Source organism: Gossypium hirsutum, chromosome D05, assembly GCF_007990345.1.
Source record: "Gossypium hirsutum isolate 1008001.06 chromosome D05, Gossypium_hirsutum_v2.1, whole genome shotgun sequence".
Taxonomy (NCBI): Eukaryota; Viridiplantae; Streptophyta; class Magnoliopsida; order Malvales; family Malvaceae; genus Gossypium; species Gossypium hirsutum.
Genome location: NC_053441.1, coordinates 7,179,807 through 7,204,016, shown reverse-complemented (window position 1 = coordinate 7,204,016; position 24,210 = coordinate 7,179,807). Strand labels below are relative to the sequence as shown.

The following is a 24,210-nucleotide window of genomic DNA, read 5'->3' as shown; positions in this document are numbered from 1 at the left end:
TGTGCGGTCCTTTACAAAAGTAGCACCGTAACTTTCCCCTCTTTTCTTTCGGGCTATTAGGTCTCCACTTCCCATTTCGTGGTTTTCTATCACCATCACTGCTACTACCATTGCCATCATAGCTTTGTCCATCTTCACCCTCCTCATGGTACCCACCATTGCCCCTCCTATTGGGCTTGGAAGTTTCAAACCTGTCCCTTCTCGGAGCAAGTTCCACTATGGACTCCGCTACCATCATGGCTTTGGTAAGTTCTCGAACTCCTCGACGTTGCAATTCTTGCTTCGCCCATGGTTTCAACCCATCTGTAAAGGAGAAAAATGCTTCTTTCTCGCTCAAATCAAAGATCTGGAGCATGAGTTCACTGAACTCCCGCACATACTCCCTAACCGTGCCTCATTGCGTTAGCCGACGCAACTTTGCTCGAGCTTCATCCTCGGCATACCCGGGGTAAAACTGTGCTTTAAATTCATCTTGGAACTCCTTCCAAGTCCCAATCTCAGTACCACCACGTCTCACATCAGTGGACCTACGTCTCCACCATAACAAAGCAACGTCAGTGAAATACATAGCAACAGTGTTTACCTTTGTAACATCATCCTCGATGTTCATCGCACGAAAGTATTGCTCCATGGCCCAAAGAAAGTTGTCCACCTCACTTGCAGACCTTGCCCTTTAAACGCCTTCGGCTTGGGCACATCCATCGCTTGTGGCTTCGACTTTGAAGCCAACATTCCATTCCCTATGGCAGCCTTGAAAATCTTGAGCTCCCCCTTAAGCTCATTGATCTCCTCCTTCAAAGCTGTCACCATAGCCTCGATAGCATCGTTCTTTTCAGCTAGCTTATTCTCCGAGGAAGCGATAGTATCCCACACAAATTCCCTGAGCTGTCCTTGCAATGTTCGCAACCCATCATTGTGTCTATCATCGACATCGTCGATCCTCTCCTTGACGTCCCCCATGGACTCCTCGAGAGTGACGACTCGATCCTCCAAAGCTGAAATTAAGTCCCTTGATCGAGTCGCTTTTCTGGCCCTTCCTCGAGTCTCCATTGGCTCATTCTGACCAACAACTTCTTTCGACATCCCAACAGTGCCTTCGAACCAAAAGCTCCGATACCGACTATCACGAGGCTAGACCTTTCGTCTCGCAAACCGTACGGCCTTAGGCGATCCGTTCGCTCCAAACTCGCCTAAGTCAGCCTTAACTCAAATGAGGATTCCTTAAGAACTCCTCCAAGGCACCAATTGAAGAGCAGAAGCAATTAAAGCCAAAAGAAGCTAAGCCAAAGAACAACAGAAAGCCACAGAAAAGAATGCACACAAGGTGTTTGAGTAAATGCTCTCAGAACTCTATTACTCTTAAGAATTCAGAATACAATGGAATGAGTACAAATGAGGGGGAGGCTCTCTATTTATAGTTGAGCTCCCCCAAAACCGACGGTCAAGATACAATTACATCGACGGACGAGATTAACTATATCCCTTTATTTTAGGGATTTACAAGATAAGCCTTATCAAATCTAATCTAATCTTTACAAGATAAGATTCCCTCTATCTTCTAAGATTAGTTACCATATCAGCCTGAATCTCTTCGTTATCGGGCCAACTGGGCTTCAATCTGACAGGCTCCTCCAATTGCTCACTGAATCGGGCCAGTTCTCGTAGGCCAAATGATCCCCATCTGAGTAATAGACCTCAATTGGATGCATTTGGTGCGATGGTCACGGGCTTTGAACTGCGGCCTGTGACACTAGGGCCCACATAGGACTGCTTGCACTTCTTTCTCACAAACAAGACGGAGAATAACTTTAGGAACATGCTTTTCACCTTACATATGTGTATTGAATATTAATGACGTACATGGACTGAATGTGTGTGTAATCAATGTGTAAGCCGATTCTGACGTATGGAAGAATAAGTGTGAGGACATATAGGGCAAGAGAAACTGTAATAGCCCGATTTTAGGCTTAGTCGGAACAGTGGTTTCGGGACCACAAATCCGACGAAAAAAAATGTAATGGCTTGAATTTTCAGAGGTGTTGGAACGGTGATTCGAGATCACTAAATTCGACAAATGGGTAGAAAATATTATTAATTTAGTAAGTATAAGTTAAATATGAAGTTAGGAAAATTTTTGAAATAATGAATAGTGCACTAGAAATAAATATTAAAATAATTAGAATCGAAATGAGGTATCAAGACCTCGGGGATTTTAAACTGAGCCATAAATATTTTTATAAATATTTATGGAGTGTTAAAAAGTTAGTATTAAAGTTTCGTTAAGAAATTTTAAAGTTCCGATAATTAATTGAACAAAAAGGACTAAATTGTAACAAATGCAAAATTTTGAGAAATGATTAAATAGCTTAAATGATAAAAGGAAGAGGGCTTAAAAGGCAAATAGACCCAAGGTCTATTTGGGCTGGACGGAAGAGGCATGAAATCAGCAAGAAAGTAAGGAAAATTAAGGGCAAAATTGGAAAATTGCAAAATTTGCTTAATAAAGTTAGGACCCAAGTGGAATTATCTAGATTTCTCTTCATTTTTCTGAATTCTCATCAGCTAAAACACCATGGAAGGGCTTCTTCAAGCTGGTTCTTCATATTTTTATTACAAGTAAGTTCAATTCTTGACTATTTCTTGAAATTTTTGTATTTTTATGACTTTTACAACTAGGCCCACTTGTTAAATCCATTAGTTTTTGATTTTATGAAAGAAGTTGAAAGTTGATATGAATATGTGCTGGAAGTATATGATGATTTATCATGAAATTAGAGCTTTAAATTGTTCATATGCTGATTTTATTGAAAGAATTGAATAGAAAGTGAATGTTTGGGACCTAATAGTAAAAGAGTTTGAAGATAGAGTTATATGTGGAAATTCTGAATTTCAATATTTGTGTAACAACTTATAATGTCTAGTAAAGTACTAATTGAGAAAATTAGATTAATTGAGGGGTTAATTGAGAAAGGACCGAATTGTATAAACTGTGAAATTTGGGGCAAAATGGAAATCAACATTTTGCACTAAAGCAGTTTTGGACAGCAGCAGTAGTGTAACTTTGAAAAATCACCAAAAATTGTAGAGATTGAATTAGAGGATGAATAAAATATGAAACTAAAGCTTATTGAGTCTAGTTTCTTATAAAAGAAATGACGTGAGCAATGGAATTGTAAATCATGAGATATAATAGATTTTGTGAGACAAGGTCAGAATGAATTCGGGTTCCCCTGTTCTGACTTTGGAAAATCATTAAAAATTGTACAGAAATGATTATGAGTTATAGTTTATATGGTTAGAATCCTTAATGAGTCTATTTTTAGAAGAAACAAGCTAAAACATCATCCGAATTCTGTACAATGAGATAATTAATTTTTAGTGAAGAGTGGTCGGAACTGTCAGACAGCGAAACAGGGGAAATTTTAAAGAATAAACTGTACTATATTGCTGAACCAAAAATTATGAAAATTTTATGGTATGAAGATATGTGAGTCTAGTTTCAGGGAAAATTAACGGATCTTAATTTGGAGCTCTGTACCTCCGGATAAAAATAATTTAGTGACTCTGACTCGGATAAACAGCTTTGAATATACATGTTAGTGAGTGTTGAAATTATGGTTAATGTTGTTTAAGTGTGTTATACACATTAAGGATGTGGAATGGAGAGGAGGAGGAGGAAAATTGGGAAATATATGAATGATTCGTGTATAAATGGTCATATGTTTGATTATAACTCATAAACGATGAAATATGAATGATGCTTATTTTTGTGCATTATTGGTCATGATTTAAGCTCATGTGTGAAAATAAAGTTTCATAGTATGTGTGTATGGTATATTCAGTATATGATTTGGCATGAAATAATACCATGAATGGTTTATGAATTAACACATGTTGGTAAGCCTGATATATGAATAAATGATCAAATTGAGCGGAACGCCGGATTTGAGTACTTCTGATCAAGTGACAAAGTGATAAGTGGTAGCTTTAGCTACACTTATCTGATCAAGTGACAAGTGGAAAGTGATAAGTAATAGCTTCGGCTATACTTATCTGATCAAGTGACAAAGTGATAAGTGATAGCTTCGGCTACACTTATCTGATCAAGTGACAAGTGAAAAGTGATAAGTGATAGCTTCGGCTATACTTATCTGATCAAGAGACAAAGTGATAAGTGGCTACACTTATCTGATCAAGAAACAAAGTGATAGGTGGCTACACTTATCTGATCAGGGATAAGTGATAAGTGATCATACGTAAGACCATAGTTATACTATGGCAAAGTGAAAGTGAAGTACTCAATTTTCCGTGACCGTTCCCTAATTTGATTAAGGATGGTAAGTGACAAATGGGCCCAAAAGAATTAAAGTAAATGGATAAGTGGTAGTGTATTTATATCAGGACGATGTTGTTATTCAAACTAAAGTGATATTTTCATTGCTAAATTGAGAATTTCATAAATGTGTTATTGAATGGTATAATCAATAAACATTGAGTTAAATGGTAAATACGTATTAGTTTTGAATTTGATGTCATTGAATTGTACGTGAATTAAATGGAAATTGCTAGTGATATGATTTAAATTATGAGCATGAGAAATTGCGAATTGAATGAAATGGAAATGAAGCATTAAATTGCATGAGTATGTATCGGGTCTCGCAGGCCCTAATTATTATGATTATAATATTTTGAGGATATATTGTGAAAAGTTATAGAAACATGTTAATTATTTTGAAAGTTTTAATTTTGATGAAATTTTATAACTCGGTTAAATACGTTTACAAGTGTATGTGTTTTGGTAATGCCTCGTACCCTATTCCGGTGTTGGATACGGGTAAGGGGTGTTACAGAAACATACCAGTGGACTACCAGGAGATGCCTGAAATGATTCAACTTCCTTTTGGCTAACCATTTGCTTCTGCTTTTCCCACTGCAACTCCATTTTTTTAATCCTATTTTTTGCGGGTTCGGTTTCATCAATTCCCTTCAACTTATGTAATTCGTCCACCATTCCCTTCACCTTGTCCACTATGAACTCTTCTTCATTAATCTCCAAGATAGATTTTATCTGATTTAGTTTATTGTAATCAGCTTCCAGTTTCTCAATTCCTCCATTCTTGGTCTCCAATTCCTTCTCATTCACATTAAAAATCATAAATCTCTACATCAGTCAAACTCACAGGAAACTTAATATAATGTAGAGAAAATTACAGCCCGTGAAATACCTTATATTTGTCCAACATGAACTTCATTTTATCAATTCCTTCATACCTGGACACCATTTGCTGTAGTGGACGAAGCTCGGTTCCAATTAATTGCTGGAACCTATCGAAATCGACCTCTTTTTTACAGAGTCTAGGTAACTCAGACTCGATTTGGTCGATCCCTCCACATCTTGATACTTTTTTCTCTAGGTCTTTCAGCTTTTCACACTCCATCTTCATTTTCAAAAGACCAAAAAATAAAAAAAGAAAACGTCACTAATACGAAAGCAACAGAGATATTTAAGAAGGATTCAAATTTACCTTACGAGCCGTCCGATACTTCTTATCATTCTCTCTTTTCTTCTGTTTTTGAGCTTGCTCCGCTTCTGTGAGTTGGGGACCCTTTCGCTTCTTTTCATTGCAACCTCTAGATGATGTTCCCCCTTGGCTATTGGCGTTTCCCAATGGTGGCATCCTTGCTTCATCATCCTTGTGAATTCGTCCATTTGACGCTTGACCAGCATGATCCAAGTCCTTTGGATCTGGTTCAATACAGACAACTCCGCCTTCAACGTCTCTTTGAGAGTTGTCACGAGAATTAAACTGCTGTGACAACTCGTTAGGGTTAGTGTTTGCTACCCCATCTGGAAACGACGGCACGGGTACCATTATAGATGCTGCCCAAGTTGGAAACGTGTCGTCATGCTGGAATATTTCAAGGCTTGGTCCGTTATTGATGAACGAGTGATCATCAGAAAGTCCTCTAGGGAACTGTTGGTACCGTTCAAAGCCAAACGGCGACGTGTCTGAAGGGAAAATATTCCAACTCTGACTTTCCGTGTGTTCCAGGGAACCGGCCTCCACCTCAAAGCACGACGCCGGCGACTGATAAAAAGCAGCAGCTACTGCGTAGCAGTTGGAAAAAGCAAGTTGAGTTCCTAACTAAAGAAAGCTGTAGGACTATAAGAGATGAAAGGTAGACAGAACAATTTTAGGACCGAATGAAATTTTTTATTTGCCGGGCCGCGGCCATGCCAGCTAAAATCTCCCCTGTGTGACCATAATATATTTATTACCATCTTCTTTTTAAACAGTAATATTAACATATTAATGCCGAAAGCTGAGTTATACCTACGGCTTTTTTGACGTGTGTGATGTATCTGAGTGCGCGAGTTCTATTAATTGGGAAGTCGTCTGAGTTTTGAATGTTAAACCCGTTAAATTAAAATGGCTTTTGTTGTGGATAATAGCATCCATCATTTCCTTGTACTGCATCGTATATAAATATTAGTAGTCTTATCTTTCTGTTCCCCCTACTCCAGAATGGAAAAAAGGCACATTATGGTTTCTTTTTTTTTTTTTTTTCTGATTTAGTTCTCATGTAATGTAGCAGTGAAACAAAGTAGAGTGATTTAGTTACTACATTATGTAGGTGAAGAGAAAAGGTGTAAATTTTATGACGTTAAAATAAATAAGATTTTAAGTGATTTTTCTACGTCGGCGACCATTTTTTTTAATGCCAAGGGATTGGGTTTTATTTCAAGCCGTAGTTATTGACTTGGTCAATGGTCTTTGTCTTTTTTTTTTATAAAACTAACCTAAAAATATTAATTAATTATAAAAATTACTTATTTTTTAATAAAATACGTAAATAACTGAAAATTTACAGTAAAAACTCTTTATGTCCTTTAGTGTATGATTCACATAAAAGACTCTTTTCCTAAAACAACAAAAGAAGAGCAGAAATAGTAATTTATACTAATAGAGGAGATGTTATTTGTATATTTTGAGTAGTTTCTACGGATAATTTTACAGTATCTAAAAGCGGAACACCATATAACTATTAGGATTTAGGAATTGCCAGCCCAAATGACCTAATAGGATTTGGATCTCCGACCTAGAAGAAGAATATTCGTCTACATGCGTAGTTCGCTGGGGACCTCGTTGGAATGCTAGATGTTCGCAAAGATAGTTCACAACGAGAGCTCGCATAAGCCTCACAGGAATGAGGTCGCGAGCTATGTCCGTAGAAGGAATCACAAGCCCTACAAGGGATCCCCGCTCGTGACTAGCAGGTATGAGGCTCGCTTGGGGAGTCAATCCCATGATCAGAAATGACCGCATGCTCCGCAGACATGCGTCCAATAAGTTAAGGGATGTCCAGGGAATGTCAGTACCATCAACCCCGAGACCGAGACAAAATAATAGACCCTATTGTGAACTATAATAATAGCAATAAGAACATGTATAAATACCCCTGCATTTTTTTTAATATGATACGAGAAAAATATTACTCAACAATAACTAACTTCAAAGCTGCTGCAAGGCAAACTATACATAATTGACTAATTCTAGTTATGCAATTAAAATTGTTTAATATTTGTCCATATTTGTTGCTGTAAAATTACGAAATTTAATATATATTAAAAAGTGTATATTAAAATCCAGATTAGGCTACATGAATATATTAAATAAATGATGAAGAATTTTGAAATTGCATAATAATAATAAAAAACTAAATTTGATTAATTTTAACATTTTTAATGAAATTTATTATTTATTATTTACAGACAAATAATTTAATCTATTTATTTTTAATGATATTAATTTCTTTATTTCAAATAAATTTAAAAATATTTAATTTTTAATTATATTATAATTATAAAAAAAAGAGTACATATATATATTACATTTTTTAAATTCAAAATTTATTACTTTGAGGCCAATAATAACATCATCTTCTGCAACGATGAGGTATCAGTTATTACATATACGTACTTTGGTTTATTCATGTGTCCAAATGCTTTAGGAGACACTTTATTTTGGATTCCTCTAGCTCTGGCATGCCTGCTTCAATGGAACAGCTGGATTGGAGACGAAATTGGATCGAAAACGAACTTGTTAGCTGCCTCAGTATAGGAACTCCATCCCAAACTACACGAACAGATGGATTGTCACATGAACCCACAAATTCCTCCACAAAAAGCTTTTAATGTTGTATTTGTACTGACCTCCATAGCCACAACATGTCACAAGTGGAAGCTCAAACCCTGAAAAATTAATCCAGAATCAGATATGATACTTAAACTCCGATGGTAGTGTCCGATGACCATGTTTTGGGGGTTCAACAAATCGAGAATACCGGTGGTCTGTTGATATGTGATGGAAGCTAGGGAGTTTGATTATAGCGGGAATTCTTGGGTTATTTTTGTTTAGAAATAAAGTTTTTTTCCCAAATAATTTGAAGTGAAATTTAAATTATAAAAAAACAACATTGGTTGCTAAATTTGGATGAATTTATATATTTAAATTTTGGGCTAATATTTTCTACGCCACTAATTTAAAAATTAAAATTTTTGAGTGAATTGAGTTTTCTCGGTTATGTGAACTTTATAACTTTTCTCCCTATCATAAAAAAAAATTAAATCCAAATCTTAATTATCTCATGTCTTATCAATTACTTTTAAATAAATGACCCAGTTTCATTTTGCAAATTTTATAACATATATTATTTCTTTTTCATTTATTTGTTGTAAAGTTTAATGAGAATTTGAAAGGTAATTGCATTAAAATTGAGTGTATCAACAATGAACAATTTTACTCTAAGGATAAAGAGTTTAATCGATTTTAAATTTTTTATTTATCAAATCTATTCCCGATCATTAGGTGTGCTATCATAGTTATATAATTTAAACCAAATTTATGAATAAATAAAATATAAAATATTTATTATTAAATTGTTCCTAACAATGTCCAAAATGAGCCTAAGATCGATGACTGGCGGCTGTGTCGAACGATGGAGAAAAAGAAGTCAACTGCTTGTATTCGATATTTCTTTCTTTCCTTCGCTGTAAAAGAAAAACAGAAATAGTAATTTAAGAGGTATTGAATAGTTTATAGGATCCAAATTAAATATTCTAGTTATTCGAATCCAACCAATTTTTGTTTTATTTTATTTTATCTATAGTTAATTTTATTTTTTATGATATAAAAATAATTATTTTATATTTCAAATAATAAAAATAATTTTAAAGTTTTAAAAAATACTTTTATTTACTTAAAAAATATTATATTTAAATTATTAAATAATATCCAACCCCCATAAAACAAAGCTCATTTTAATCAAACTTATTAATATAAAAAAATCGAAAATCAAATCGAATTATGATAAATAATTAAAATAATTTTAAAACTGTCAAAAATGAAATCCTATAGTCCCACACTTAAATCATAAATTTTAAACCCTACTTAAAAAAAAACCAATAAGTCCGACGGCCCACCCGAAATATGGGAGGGTTCGGGTAAAAATATATGCCCGAGATATAAGTTTGGGAAAAAAGAGGCCCGTTTAGAAAACGGGTAAAATTTTTTAGCCTGGCCCGACCCGGACCGGCCTGAAAATAATAAATATATATTTTTATTATTTCTAAAATACATTTCCCAATCCCATTTCCCATTTTCCCCTCTTCCACTGTTTTAATATACTGTTACAAAAACTACACCCTTATTTTTTTATGTAATATACTATTTTAATATACTACACCTTTATTTTAATTATTAGTATTGTTAAATTTGTTGATATGATATTTCATGGGCAAGGGTTCTACTCTAAAATAAAAATAAAATTCTTTTTTTAACTCTTTATAATTTATTAATTTTAAAATAGTAAAAGTAAAATTACACTTTGCCCCTCAAATGATAAAAAAGTTAATTTAATCTTTTAAAAATTATAAAAATATAAGCTATTAAAATGGTAAAATCATTTTTATATATTTAAAAAAATGGGCCGGACAGGGCCTGAGCTTAGTTGTTTTTCCCCGAGGCGGGCCTAGCAAAATTTTAAGCTCATATTTCGGGTTGGGACCAATCTTAGGAAGCGGGCTGAAATTTTTTTGGGTCCGGCCCGGCCCATGATCACCCATGTACCGGAAAACACACTTTTTTTTCTCCTTTCCCTGGTTGCCGGAAGTTGCTACTTGCTAATGGTGAAGTTTGTGAAAAAATAAAACTAGAGGACCACACGACTGAAGACTGGCTACCACCGAACTAGACAATGGAGTTGACGCAAAGGAGGAATGATAAAGAATGCAAGATTAATGTAAATTATACAAAACTTTTACCTCAAGATTTTTAATTAATAACTGTAAAATAAATTATAATTATCACAAAATTTTCCTATATTTTATACATAGAGTTTTATTTAATTAATAAATCTATTTCAAAAATTAGTACAACTTTATTAATTAATAAGTATAGATCAAATTATATTTATTTTTAAAGTTAATTTAGTAATATCAAGGAAAATAAAAGGTACTTTCATCGGTTCAAAATTTTTTCAAACTCGTGCTTTTATATATATATTAGTTTATAACGTCACATGTGTTGCATATGATTTTATACATTTAATATTTAATTATTTTTTTAAATATTATATTTTTATTGTAGTAATTAGCATAAAATAATATTTCTTATTTTAATTATTGAATATAATTAAAATATATTAAGTTATCAATTCAAATATTATATTATAAACTTCTAAATTATAATTAAAGCATCTTTAACATATTTAGCATTTAATATAATTTTACTTTATGTAATTAATGTAAATAAACATTATTTAAAATAGTAATTAATTGACATAATTAACTATCAATTAAGTGATAATTAAAATACTTAGAATTCTACTAAAATAATAACTCTATTTTACATCAATAGAATTAGCACAATTCAAAAAAATAAAATAACATTTTTTTTTACATAAAAAATTTTAACTACTAATTATAATTATAATTATCACAATATTTTTCCTATATTTTATACTTAGAATTCTATTAGAGTAATAATTCTATTATAAAATTTGCACAACTTTTTTTATTTAACGATTGTAAATTAAATTATAATTATTTTTAAATGTATGATTATCATAACTACTATTTTACGTCATCTTTTAATTATTAATTATAAATTAAATATTATAATTATTTTTAAATGCCAATATCGTAATATTATCAAAAAGGTATTCTCATAGGTTCAAAAAAATTTCAAACTCGTGCTTTTATATATATTAGCTTTTAATGTCACATGTTTTACATATGATTTTATACATTTAGTATTAATATGTAATCAAATTTTAAAATATTCTGTTTTAATTGCAGTAATTAACATAAAAGAATAGTTGCTATTTAAATTATTAAATATAATTAAAATATATTAATTTATCAATTCAAATAAATTCAAATCATAATTAAAATATTTTTAACATATTCAACATAAAATATATTTGTTTAGAAATTCTTTATCATATTGAAAATTTTATAGTATTTATTTTTTATTAAAATATAAGTTATGTATCTGTGTAATTACAATTTATACTACTAAACATTATATATGAGATGATAATATAATTGCACTTTATTAACCAAACTGTCTAGAGAATTACAATTCTTTGTAGTTATAACAGAGTGTAATTAATACATTAGTAATTACATTTTCATCCAATTACTTTGCGATATCCAAACAAACCCTAAATGTTTCATAGAAGTTTATTATTAAATTTGTTTATTTTTTTAAATGTCAAATATCCTATTAAATCTATTCATGAGTCAGGTTATCCGTTTAAATTCAAAGGTTAGCCCAGCAATTTAGGAGGCTAAGGCAGAAATATTGATCCCGAAAAATTGGTTTAGGAAAAATAATTAGACTAATTTAAAATATGAATTGAGCTTGTGCTTAAGATTCAAAGCTCGAACTTTATCCGACCGATTTTCTAAGTTTATAGTATAGTATATTATGTATTTTATAAAACATAAAAATTAATATATAATAAATTAATGTAAATAATAATAAAAATGTTGCCTATATATAAAATCTTAATAAATGAAAATATAACAAATATTAAAATAAAAATAGTATAAACATTTTTAAAAATAAAATAATATGGACAAACCTAAAATAAGTTTAGGCTAACCATTTACAAATATGAGTGTGATTGAGCAAAGTTTTTGGCCCATATTTGAGATTGGACCAAGCTTAAATAAATATAAAATGTGTTAATATCATGTTTAAATCTAGCTCAAAGTCAACTTGACTTTGGCCGTGAACACATTTACATCTGACTAGCTTTCATATGTATAATTTTTTTCATAAATTATTCAAATGCTTTCCAAAAAGAATGATTATATTTAAATAATTCGAGAAAAAGACGGATAAATATTTATTTTTTATGCTAAGTGACATTTATAATATTTTATTTATAATTACTTGAGGTTAATTTTTTTAATATTTCATTTCTACATTATGTTAATAAAAAAATCAATTAAGTTTTATTGTTAATGGTTTTCATCATTGATCACGCTGCTGACCGTTAAAATCAATTGGCATACTAATATGATGATGACATGTGACAACTTATAATTTAATATTATATTTTCTCATAAAAATGTTAAAATTAAAAAATATATATATAAATTTTAAAATTTATAAAAAAATCATAAAAACTTATTGTAAAAACAAAAATATCTAATAAATTATAAAATAATAAAAACATACTAAAAATATTTAAAACTTCCTATAAACTTATAAAAATTATTAAAAAAAATCATAACTACTTATAAAAATTATAAAAATTCTATAAAAGTTCTAAAATATTAAAAATATATAAAAATGTGGTTCCTCTGGTTAGAAATTAAACTCTTAAAATTAAAATGAATATGTGACCTAGACTGACCATTGGATAATGGGAATAGTCGTTAAAAATAATGTTGTTTGAGTTGGATCAAAATGACTGGTCGAACAAATTGCAATGGGAATTGACAATGCTAACAATATGAAGAAAGTCATTGAATCTGTCGACTTGAAACGAGTACAAATAGGTTGAACCGGACTTATTGGTATTTTTATTATTTTGAATTTTTAGTGATTTATTTAATTGAGCTAGATAGACTGGTCAAGCTGGTCGGATCGATGAACCAATGGCTTGATCGATTTGACTACCAATCCGGTTTTGAAAACTTTAGTCAAAATATTTGACATTGACATATACTAATATTTGCAACCGTTGGATAATGAAATTTTGATTTCTAGTTGTACCAAAAATACTTTACATCATACAATATTTAACAAACAATTTTAAACTTTTGAAGGTCTAAACTACTATACAGTACTTACAAAATTGGAAAAAAAATTAAAAATAATTTTTTATCAATAAAAAAGAGGGGGTCTTACAATTATTGTTTTACTCATGAAAGATCTAGAACATTTTATTCAACATGAAAATGACCCTAACAATCTGACAACTATTCTCGTTATCCAACCGTTGATCTGATGTTATGTGCTTATTATTAATTTTTAATTTCTTTTAAATTTTTAATATATTATTTATAAGTTTTGGTGATTTTTTATAAAATTTTAAATGTGTTTTATTAATATTATAATTTTTTTAAATAATTTATTAGTATTTGTATAATATTTATAAGTTTTTTTATAAATTTATATTAATTTTAATTTTTAATAAATTTTATAAGAAAATATAATATTAAACCTAAAGTGTAACAATATAATTTGTCGGTCAATTGGTTTTAGGAATTGGTTTTTTTAGGTTTTTCTTAAGTGAGAAATCAATAAAGTCGGTGCTAGTTTCAAACATAATTCAAAACCTTACTCGAGTCAGTGCGTTCAGAGCATCAACCAAACGATATTAATATGCAGAAATGTTTGTCAAAAGCCTGAAACCGCGTTACTCGACAAAGTTCAGAAGCTTGCTCGTGCATAAGCTTATCAACACTGGCTGATGTCCCTGCAGAGCTGCTTGTATCTTTGCTGGTTATTTGACAAATTGAAAGGTTCAAAGTTCAAATCCAATGGAGCATCACAGGTCGCAGAGAGAAGCTTGCACATCAGATTTAAAAGAAATGCTTTTTTCTCAACCTAATGGGAGTGAGGTGAATGAAGCTCCCAATGGACGCAAACGAAAGGCCCGCACTCCAACCCTAACCCCGGAGGAAAAAATAATGAAAAATAACGAGGCTGATAAAATTTATAGGAAAAACCATAGGTTAATATATCTACTTTCTTTCTTTCTTCTTCCGATTTTAAGAATTTTCCTTTATTTATTTATTTATGCTTTTCTATGTTTGCAAAATGAAGGACTTGCTCGATAAGATGAAGGCAATAGCGTCCAGGTTCGGAGGAGTTGATAATATGGAGCACCACATTAATCAAATGTAAGTTGAGCAGCCAACGGAGGCCGAGTTTCGTAGACTTCAGCAAATAAAATGCAAGTTTGGCGGGATTGAGGAAACGGAGTCCAAGTTCCACGCATTCCATCAAATAGCTTCCATGCCACCGATGTTAAACCTTACCACTTTATTACGGAGTAAAATAGATCAAAAACGACTGTTCTTCTTTTATTATACAAAAGCACCCTAAATACTTCGAACGCGAAACAAATACTTCAAAATTTTAAAACTTTAATTACAATTATGACATATTACAAAAACTTAAAATGAGGACACAGGTTGCACAAAAGATAATCAAAATTGGCAAGAAACACCAGTAAATTAAGATGATCTAATTAAGGTTTAAGAAAAAATTATTCATCCATGCTATTTAAACAATTTAAGATGCGGAGTACCAATGACTAGGTAGTCAGATAAAGAAAGTAAGAAAGCAATCCTGACATGGAATTCTCCAAAGTGGAGAACTAAAATACAAAACAATCCAGGAATCCACAACACCCAAACTGTTTAGGAAGAGGATAAACACTAACAAAGTAGCTTTGGTTTCACCCTTCTTGTTTTGGATGCTGAATACTAATGTAATTACTTAGCAAGCATACTTTGTTGGGCCTGATTCTCCTGCTGCTGCTGATAGTTGAGAGGCCTCCTGAAGAGCATGATGTGTGGTTCGGGGCGATGGATTGCATAATGGACCCAACCACGACTCTGCTGTACTCCAATTGCACGCCATTCATTCTACAAAAGGGGAGCAACATGAACCAAAATCAGAAACTACTCCAAACCCATAAAAGCTAAAGGACTTGGCATAACAGCATCAATACTTTAAGCCTCAAAACAAAGGAAACAGGGCAAAAGATGAACTCTAAACCATTAGAATAGAATACAAATATCTCAAGTTTTGAATATAGCTTTATTCATCCAATGCATACTTCAAAACTAAGGTAACTGATACAAATCTATCTCATCCTATAAGACAAGAATCATAAACTCAAGAAACCAGAAGTTATGCATACGAGCAACTACAAGAACAACTAGTCATGCTCTACTACAACACAATTTTGAGCCTTTTGTATTTCATTCATACTTCAAAAAACCAAGAAACTCATCTTATAGGACAAGAATCATAAAAGGAAGAAGTCTCAAGTTATGCATTTGGGCAAGTATAGGAACAATTAGTTGCCTACAGCACAAAATCACATTCGTGAAACAAGCATCTGCGAACTCAAGCTACTACGAAAAGACGGGAAATTGGGACAGAAAACAAGCAAGTACTGAAGGCAATGAGTTGCTTAATTGTGAGCCGGTTATTTACATTTCATAAATCATGAACAATCAAAATCAAAACTCGTAAATTATGGTCATAAAAAATTAATTTCCTGAATAGACAACCGACAAAGCAAACTATTTCAGATGAAAACTCGAGGAAATTGTTAAATTAAACAAAACTGCGTTAAAAAGATGGACATTTCTGTAAAAATACAAAAATAAGTTACAAACAGTGACATGTGTAAAACCCTAAAAAACATACTTCAGAGAGTAGGCGATTCTTGGGGAGAAGTTTGGCCACTTCAGGGGGGAGAACAACATGCCTGTACACCACCACAAAAGAAAATCAAATATGAAAGTAATTTAAATTTAATGAGGAACCAAAACTTAACATTCTGAAAATTAGAAAAGAATGAAGTAAATATTAAACCTAGTAAAACTCAGATGAAACTGAATTTTACCTGTACTCATAAGTATCATCAAAGTATTTCTCGGAGTATTGAATCTGCCCCATTTTCCGATTTTGCTGTAAAATGAAAAATAAAACAAATCACTATTTTTTTTTCCTTCTTCTAATTTAGCGTCAAGTTCGATTTGGAGGTTGGATCTGAAGAAATAAAGAAGTAAAAGCAAATAAAAAAATGAAGCAACCCAGATCATAACTCTTATGTGAGATTAAAAAGAAAGGAAAAAAAGGGCATAGCGTACCTTCGAGAGAGAGCGAAATGAAGATTGAGAGAGAATTAATTGATTATATTGAAGAATGGCAAAGCTGTAAATTAGGGTGTTTGATTGGCGTATTTCATTTTCCGGAAAATATTTTCCCTCTTTTACGGTGTTTGATTGACCAAAGGAATTGATTTTCCGGAAAAGCAACTTCAACACACGGGAAAATCAAGCCCTTCTTTGCGTAAAATGTCTTACAGATTTTTTTTCCGTAAGACATTTTCCGGAAAACACAGCTTCAACCTCTCATTTCCTCCTCATTTCCTCTCCGTCCATCAACGTCAGCCTCTCCTCCTCATCGGTGTGCTTCTTCTTCTTGGGTTATCAACAGGTTCTGTTCTCCTTTTCTCTGTGTATTATTTTTGTTGATCGTGATTTTTTCTTGGGTGTGCCTTTCCTCCTTTTCTCTGCTGTTTTTCCTCCTCTACTTTCTTGATCTATTTTTTTTGTTTCTTTGATTGAGTTTTTATTTCAGTTATTTTCTAATTTCAATTTTGATTGTTAAGGGTTTCTGCAAATGGGTAGTTTTCTGCAAATGTTTTCTGCAAATCAGTTTCTGGGTTAACTGGAAAATGGGTAATTTGGATACTTTAACACCCCATCATGCATGCGTATGCTATATAGCTTCTGCAATGTTTGCTAAATTTCATCTGTAAGTTCTCTTGACCTCCAACTTGGTCGATTTAAGGAAGGAGAAAAGTATGAATATTTTGGCTGATCATCAATGTCTCATTTACATTCTTATAAAAAAAGAATACATTTTTTAACTAGAAGAATATCAGTCTTATTTTATCATACATTATAGATGGTCAAAAGTCAGCAACTGCATTTGTTCTGCATTTGTAGCTTTCAATCAACTTGGAAGCTTAAATGAGTGCCGAAACTTGTTCTGCATTTGTAGCTTTTAAAAGTGCTTTAGTTGGATGGTCATGATTATCATATTGTTGCAATTTATTGTCTTGTTTTATTAGTTAATAGGAGTAAGTGTAAAATGTTCATTGGCTTTTAAAATGTTGGAATTCTTTGAATTACTTGAAATGCTTAATGATGTAAACTTGAAGTGCTTTTTTTTTTTTGATAAAGATGGTTACTGATATTATTGGATTCTTATCAATCTGGTTTTCTTTACTAAAGAACCTTGATTTGTGTTCAATGATAGTGGGCTGATGTTGCTAGCTTTGGATGCTAGCCAGATTCTTGCTTATTTCATACCTGCTTTGGGACCTGTTCCAAGTGGTGTTCTTCGCTGGAATCTCTTACGGTGTGTTTTTAACTTGTATCCTAATCAATTTTTGTTTTATCCTTTTATTGGATGTACTATGTTGGGATATGCAGATGTGGTGCACTAGTGTTTACTTTGTATATATTTTACAGGAAGAGCCTGAGGAGGGTGGACAAACAAGCATATATGACAACTATAAATTTTTAACAAAAGAGGATCTTGAGAAGTTGAATTTGACAAATCTAATTGGGACCAATCTTCTGCGAGCCTACATGCACGGGTTCTTTATTGACTTTCGTTTGTACCAAAAGGCAAGACTGCTATTCTTTTTATTATTTCTTGTTAAGGATATCATGCAGCTTAAAAACTCTAGATAATTGCATTGTGTCACCTGCTGGAAATTTGTCTGGTTGGGTGTGTGAAACACGAAATATCTAGAAGTAAATAAAAGTTGAGATGCAGAAACAAAAAAATGAGTTCAGAGTTGCTAGATTAAATTCAGAAAGAGAGTTATGTAATTTTTCTATTTTCTGATCAGATAGTGCTTTCAATGCTCAATGTGGTTCTTTTGTACATCTTCACTATTTTGCTGTTTAATATTCATATTTTTACATATATTTCAATATTCTTACTAGTATTCATTGTGGATAATATTTTTTCAATTTATAACAATCAATATTGTAGCTTATTATTGAGTATTATTATAAATAAATTATTGCAATATATGTAAAAACAATTTTAAAATATAAAAATTTATTAATATATATTAATATATGTAAAAAACAACTTTTCCGGAAAATATTTTCAGGAAATCTGTCAAACAGTAGAAAATATTTTACACTGATTCAATCAAACACCAGAAAATATTTTCCAGTAAGTCATTTTACAGAAAAGTAAAACATTTTCCAGAAATCATTTTACGGAAAACATTTTACTGCCAATCAAACATACCCTTAGAATAATGATATTTTTAGGAGAGGGAAGGATAAAGACTAAAAATTAAAATTGCCTATAATTCTGTGATTCTTTTATTAAATTAAATAATTTTGGAAAGTAAATTTTGAACTTTAAATTTTAAATTTCTCCCGCTAATTGGATCAGAACCGGGAAGTCAAAACTATAAATAATAATCCAAATTTTTTATTTCTTTTTTTTATATATATAATTTTTCACTTCAAAGTTGCAGCAATGTGTGCTCTGTAAGGTTACACTCTAAACAAATCACCCAAAATTAAATCAATTGGAAATATTTGATATGTTAAAATTTATTTACTTTTTACTTTTTTTTTAGGAAGGTTGGAAAGTAAACAAGATAATAAAATAAAATTAATTGTATTTTATATTAGTTTAAGAAAAAAAAAGTAATTGTGTCTTTCCTACAACTTGATTTTTCTTATTACTTCAATAGATCACTCGTTCCTTTTTCAGTTACAAATTTAAATTAATATTTGTATTTGTATAAAATATTTATTATTATTTTAATAGAATGTGGGTAGAATTGTTCTATTTAAACTTTGTAAGAATGGTAGGTTAGAGTACCTATACATTAGCCTTTAACTAAAATAAAATGTAGTTTTAGATTTTTTTTTTAATTTATTTCAAAAATGTATTATTATGTTTAGAAATTACATAGGAGACAAATTTAAAATAATTTTACTTTTAATTAAAATTATAAATTAATTATTTTTTAAAAATTATCAATTAAAATTTATTATTAGATATTTAATCCAAATAGTTATTAAGAATTATTTTGATTGTGAAAATTAAATAAATATATATATAAATATTATTTTTAACAAAGCAATTAACAAACCAAATATAATTTTGGTGTCACTCACCAAATACTACCTTAAAATTTCATATAATAATCGTAGGAAATAAAATTATAGGATGTCGGAATCAAACTCCAATCTATTCATCAAATTAATCTGTAAACAATTTTCAAAAATGAAGATTTTAATAAATCAACAAACAATGTTCTTTCTGAATTTAAACAAATAATCTATTCTTTCAACCATTGATTCACATTTTAAATAACTCCTCAAACTTTAAAACCTCCTTACATTAGTTAAGTTATTCTCTATAAAAATACCTATCAATGCAAGTATTAAATAACATGCAATATGATTTAAAAGATATGGGCACATTTTGTCATTTTACATTTCTTTTAATCTTTTTCATTTTTTTTATTTAAATTATATCACATAAGACTTGACATGTCAATTAATAGTTTTAGTAATGAAATAATTTATTTGATGTAATTTTAATAGTTTAAAGATGAGTAGAGCGTTTTGAAATTTAAAAACCAATTTAAAATAAGGGCCATAATTTAAGTAAATCTAGTGCAATTAACTCTTTTTGTTTCTAATACATAAAGTTAACCATTTAACATTGTATCAACAATTGTCAATTGAGTCTTAGCTTGATTGGTACTGGGGATTATTGCCTAGGGGTACTCAAAATTTCGATTAAAACCGAATCAACCGATCAAACCGAACTAATTTGGTTATTCGGTTGGTTAACTTATCTAATTCGGTCGGAGGTCGGTTGATGGTTTTTGAAAGTTTAGTTATTTGTTAATTCAGTTCGAAACCAGGTAATTAACTGAACTTTCGAAAAACCAATATTATATATTACCAATTCGATTAATTTTTGTTAATTTCGATTAATTCGGTTAAATGAACATTACCAGTTTATTGTTTTCTGTCATTATCATTTTGCTATTACTGAATTAATGATATAGGTTTGTGAAGAATTTGAAACACAGAGAAAATATTGGCTGGTAAGAGGGTGAGAATATTACTGATTTTCACCCACTTTCTATTGTCCGCCCTTGGGAACATCCACCACTGTTGGTGTTGGATGAATTTTAATTTATCAGATTAAAAACAGACATCTTAGATAGTGTGGTCAGGTCAGGTGTCTTCGTCTGATATATCAACACAAACCACCACAGTTTATTTCCGTTTTCTCCATTCATGTCTTTCTCCACTGTAGCCCCAAGAAGGATCAGAGCTTTAATACATTTTTATTTTTTATTTAAATTTAATTGCTATACAAAACTGCATGTATGGTCGTATCTAGAATTTCAAAGATAGCACATTAAAAATAACTGAGATATTATATGCATGTGTACAGTTTTCATCATCTTTTTTTCTTTTTTTGGTTTCGTGGGTTGCATGGGGCTCGTGTTCTTGGCCATATCCCATTAGCACGATGGAGCTACTAATGAACTCATAACATATTAAGAATAAACTAAACACAAAGGAAAAATGAGATGTGTCATAATTTTATCTTGGAGGTTTAAAAACCTAACATTATGCTGCAAAATGAATTGTAATACATTACTGAATCAAAATCACAAACGCAAACAACCCAAACCATTTCTTATTCCATACAACAAGCACTAAGAAAATATGAAAAGAGAAAAAGGAAAAACTAAAACACAAAAATTATTACCAAAATAGAAACCAACTCCAGGCCATGCTGTAGATGATACTTCCAATGATCTAAGCAGATGACACAAAGAGAAATAAAATTGCCAAAGGATTGAAGTTGCCCTGAGGAAGAAACCAGCTCTTACAGTGAAAACTGATGACTGCAATTCAAAAAAATCCAAGTTTCTCCAATCACATGATGAAGTGAAGAGATCATCTCCAACTGAAAAGTACTGCATGCCAAAGGATTATAGTTGCCCTGTGGGAAAAGGCTCCTGGGGCTGGAAGAGGTTGAACTCAACCAAACCCATCCATTCCCCCCCCCCCCAATTATATATCAAAACTTACCTTCCATATTTATCCGCCACCTCCCACCATGCTGAAAACACTCACTAAACCCTTTTGATTTGCTTCCGAAGTTCTTTTGGGTGGGGGGTGGCACTATGACTAAGTGAAACCACCTGCGATCTTGAAATAGCTCATAAGCATAATCTTGAATGGCTTCTAGCTAACTTGGCTTAGGATAATATATATATATATGGGTTGGAACAAAGTGATTATTTGAAATGCGGGTTTCTTCACTTTGTGGTTTTACCAAAAAGGAAAAGACAGCATCTTCCAAGGGATATGCGGCGACCAACTTCATTGCCCCACATTTGGTGACCACAACTTTACTACTTTTTTATGCCTTATTCTTTTGCATCTTTTCCCTGCCTTACCAATAAAATTGTACTATATATGCTTCAACGTTGAAGCCCTCCCACGCGCCGCACGCTTTGTTCCGTCGGATTAATCTTGCTTATAATAAGGGCTTGGTAGACGTTTCAGGCGCGTGTAAGGCGTATTCTTTTTTTAACATGCTTTATCCCATTAAAAAAAAAGAACTTTGCTTGGATTCGGATTTTACTTTCTCCCCATTAGTTATTTAGCTAAAGCATATATATATATTGCTTTCCAGTGTTATTGAAAAAGGGAAGATGCCAAGTAGAAGTTCCATCTAATTAATGGCGCAATGCATGATTTTGAATTAAAATTTAGGCAGGTTTTGATATGTCATGTGAAGATCACCAGAGAAGGGAATGAACAAGAAAGTTGGCCTCAGAATGGGAAGATGAAACCATGCCCTTATTATAAGCAAGATAAAACTTAATACACTCCATCTTCTTGCCATCCATATTCCGTAATAAAGTTGCAGAAAAGATGGTTTAGGAATTGCTTAGAGGTGAAGTATGAATCATGGAGAAAAAGCAAAGTTTCACTGAAGGGAAAGAAAGTAAGCCAGCCCAGCAGGTAAAGATCAATTTCATTAGTTCTCGATTTAATTACTTTATATGTACGTGGCATATATGATACTGTTCCAAGGAATGCTCTTATCTTTTTTGGTCACTACATTTTTACTATCAATTTTAGAGCATCAGCAACACTTGGGGGTGTAAGAAAATAACTACTTGTACTAGCCAGTCCACCTGGTTTGATTTGAAATTCTATGCGAAAAGTGTAAAAATTTGGATAAAAATATAAGTTCGAAAAAGGAGATTAGGCGAAAAAATAACTCATTTAGAAAATGGGTTAAGCCTTGGGTAAGGCTTCTTTTGTTCGAGCCTAGCCCGGCTCAACCCAAATTTGAAAAAAATTTATGTTTTTTTTTGCTTTTTCTTATTCTTTTTACTGTTTTGCTATTATTTTTTTATTGTTTTATCACTATTTTGCTACAACATCAATATTAGGTTACTATTATTTTGTTGTTATTGTTTGGATATTGTATAACTCTTGTTTTATTGTTAATTTTTTTACTATTTTAGAGGCATTTGCTTGTTAAGTTATACTTATCTTAATATTATTTAAGTATACATATATATTTTTAAATTTATTTTTAATTTGTTGGGAAATATTTATTTTAGTGTTTTTAGTATTTATGATATATTATATATTTTAAAAAATAATAATATAAAAATTAATACAAGTCAGACCCGTGTTTTAGCATTTTTATCTGGGTCAAACTTAGGCAAAATTTTAAACCTATTTTTCGGGCCAAACCAAGTCGGGTCTAGCAAATAGGTCTAAGATTTTGATTAGACTCGACTCAATCCATGAACGCTTGTACTTGTACTCAGACTCTTCATTTTATTAAAAGTATTCGGATATAATTATGGAACTTATCTTTTAAAAAAAATTAAAAGTTAAATCTGAGTTAAATAGTTAATCACATTAGATAAGACTTTTGCTCAAAACTCTTACCCCTTCACCGCAGGGAATAAATACCTTGAGTGACGCAAACTCTGTTCGATTATGTAGAGCTTTAAATTTTGTTAACTATATTACAAGTTCCATTTCCAGAAATTGTGATGTTAGAAAAAAAAAAGTTGATTGGAATACCTTGGATATGAAGCAAAGGAAACAGCAAGTGATAAAGAATCTTTGTGCATATCCTATTAACAGATACCCTTCGTTACATTAGTAATAATCAAGCCAATGATGATCCTTCAATTTGAGTTGAAATGGCAAACTATTTTGCTTGATGGACATCTTTTCAGTCATAATTAACTCAATAATATACATGTATGGTTAGCCCAGATTTAAGGGTTAAACTTTTGGCTCTTCCAGCAATCTCTGCCAACTGATATCAAGTGGAGCCTATGAATTGTGCCAGCTTAGCCAAGAAGAGAGGAACTGTAGGAAAAGTAGTAGTATAGTGTTATTTTTTATTTTTGAAAGAAATTTATAATGCTTGCTGCCAGAAAATTTGTTTTAGTTCTGTTTAATATTCATGTCCAATATCAATATAAATGTGGAGATGAAACTCATTTGAATCCAAATAGTGGCATATGATTTAAGATAAGTGAGAAAGGAATTTTGTCCTTAACGCTCCAAAATTAAGTTTCATTAGTCCCCCTCAGACCTCCAGATTTCTGGGGATCTTATCCGTCTTACAAAAATTTCACCCTTTTTTAGTGGCAAATGAAGTGTGCTAATTAAAGTGGCAATCTATTCAGAACAGCATCTAAATTAATCTTAGTCGCTTGAGCTTCTAAACATCAGCAATTTGCATTATTCTTTAACGTGTTTTCTCTTTGTCTTTTCGGTCTAGCAAATAATATATATACCCATCTGTTTTATGC

The 24,210-nt window shown here is 31.4% G+C and overlaps 3 protein-coding genes and 1 long non-coding RNA gene across 5 annotated transcripts; 1 reads left to right on the top strand and 3 right to left on the bottom strand.

Annotated features, from left to right (window-relative positions):
* Window positions 1-1,508: 1,508 nt before the first annotated feature.
* On the bottom strand, window positions 1,509-6,400 carry LOC121217660 (uncharacterized). Its single transcript, XM_041093450.1, has 4 exons — window positions 5,526-6,400; window positions 5,226-5,438; window positions 4,859-5,131; window positions 1,509-1,779 (listed from the first exon to the last, which is right to left on the bottom strand). The coding sequence occupies exons 1-4, from the start codon at window positions 5,871-5,873 to the stop codon at window positions 1,696-1,698; spliced, it is 918 nt and encodes a 305-aa protein (XP_040949384.1). The 5' UTR covers window positions 5,874-6,400; the 3' UTR covers window positions 1,509-1,695.
* Window positions 6,401-14,757: 8,357 nt separating this feature from the next.
* On the bottom strand, window positions 14,758-16,428 carry LOC107906642 (cyclin-dependent kinases regulatory subunit 1). Its single transcript, XM_016833694.2, has 3 exons — window positions 16,168-16,428; window positions 15,969-16,029; window positions 14,758-15,175 (listed from the first exon to the last, which is right to left on the bottom strand). The coding sequence occupies exons 1-3, from the start codon at window positions 16,218-16,220 to the stop codon at window positions 15,023-15,025; spliced, it is 267 nt and encodes an 88-aa protein (XP_016689183.1). The 5' UTR covers window positions 16,221-16,428; the 3' UTR covers window positions 14,758-15,022.
* Window positions 16,429-16,477: 49 nt separating this feature from the next.
* LOC107906643 (nucleolar protein 10-like) lies at window positions 16,478-18,279 on the top strand. 2 transcript variants are annotated; one of them, XM_041093449.1, is made up of 3 exons: window positions 16,478-16,763; window positions 17,626-17,693; window positions 17,807-18,279. In XM_041093449.1, exons 1-3 carry the CDS (start codon window positions 16,622-16,624, stop codon window positions 18,029-18,031), a joined length of 435 nt encoding a protein of 144 aa, XP_040949383.1. In that variant the 5' UTR covers window positions 16,478-16,621; the 3' UTR covers window positions 18,032-18,279. The 2 variants fall into 2 exon arrangements, 1 of the variants encoding a protein (XP_040949383.1); XR_001686740.2 differs by having other exon boundaries at window positions 16,518-16,763; window positions 17,592-17,693.
* Window positions 18,280-20,910: 2,631 nt separating this feature from the next.
* On the bottom strand, window positions 20,911-21,768 carry LOC107906645 (uncharacterized). The gene is made up of 2 exons (XR_001686741.2): window positions 21,440-21,768; window positions 20,911-21,252 (listed from the first exon to the last, which is right to left on the bottom strand). It is a non-coding gene; the product is annotated as an uncharacterized lncRNA (long non-coding RNA).
* Between the last annotated feature and the right edge of the window lie 2,442 nt (window positions 21,769-24,210).

Excerpts from the sequence above, each read along its gene's own strand:
- LOC121217660 (XM_041093450.1), bottom strand. The coding sequence starts at position 5,873 with ATGGTACCCGTGCCGTCGTTTCCAGATGGGGTAGCAAACACTAACCCT. Across the intron at positions 5,439-5,525 it reads AGTATCGGACGGCTCGTAAG|ATGGAGTGTGAAAAGCTGAA; the intron begins GTAAATTTGAAT and ends TTGAAAATGAAG. Across the intron at positions 1,780-4,858 it reads CATCTCCTGGTAGTCCACTG|AAGTGCAAGCAGTCCTATGT; the intron begins GTATGTTTCTGT and ends TTTGTGAGAAAG.
- LOC107906642 (XM_016833694.2), bottom strand. The coding sequence starts at position 16,220 with ATGGGGCAGATTCAATACTCCGAGAAATACTTTGATGATACTTATGAG. Across the intron at positions 16,030-16,167 it reads GATGATACTTATGAGTACAG|GCATGTTGTTCTCCCCCCTG; the intron begins GTAAAATTCAGT and ends GGTGGTGTACAG. Across the intron at positions 15,176-15,968 it reads AGAATCGCCTACTCTCTGAA|AATGAATGGCGTGCAATTGG; the intron begins GTATGTTTTTTA and ends CCCCTTTTGTAG.
- LOC107906643 (XM_041093449.1), top strand. The coding sequence starts at position 16,622 with ATGTCTTACAGATTTTTTTTCCGTAAGACATTTTCCGGAAAACACAGC. Across the intron at positions 16,764-17,625 it reads TCTTCTTGGGTTATCAACAG|ATTCTTGCTTATTTCATACC; the intron begins GTTCTGTTCTCC and ends GATGCTAGCCAG. Across the intron at positions 17,694-17,806 it reads CTTCGCTGGAATCTCTTACG|GAAGAGCCTGAGGAGGGTGG; the intron begins GTGTGTTTTTAA and ends TATATTTTACAG.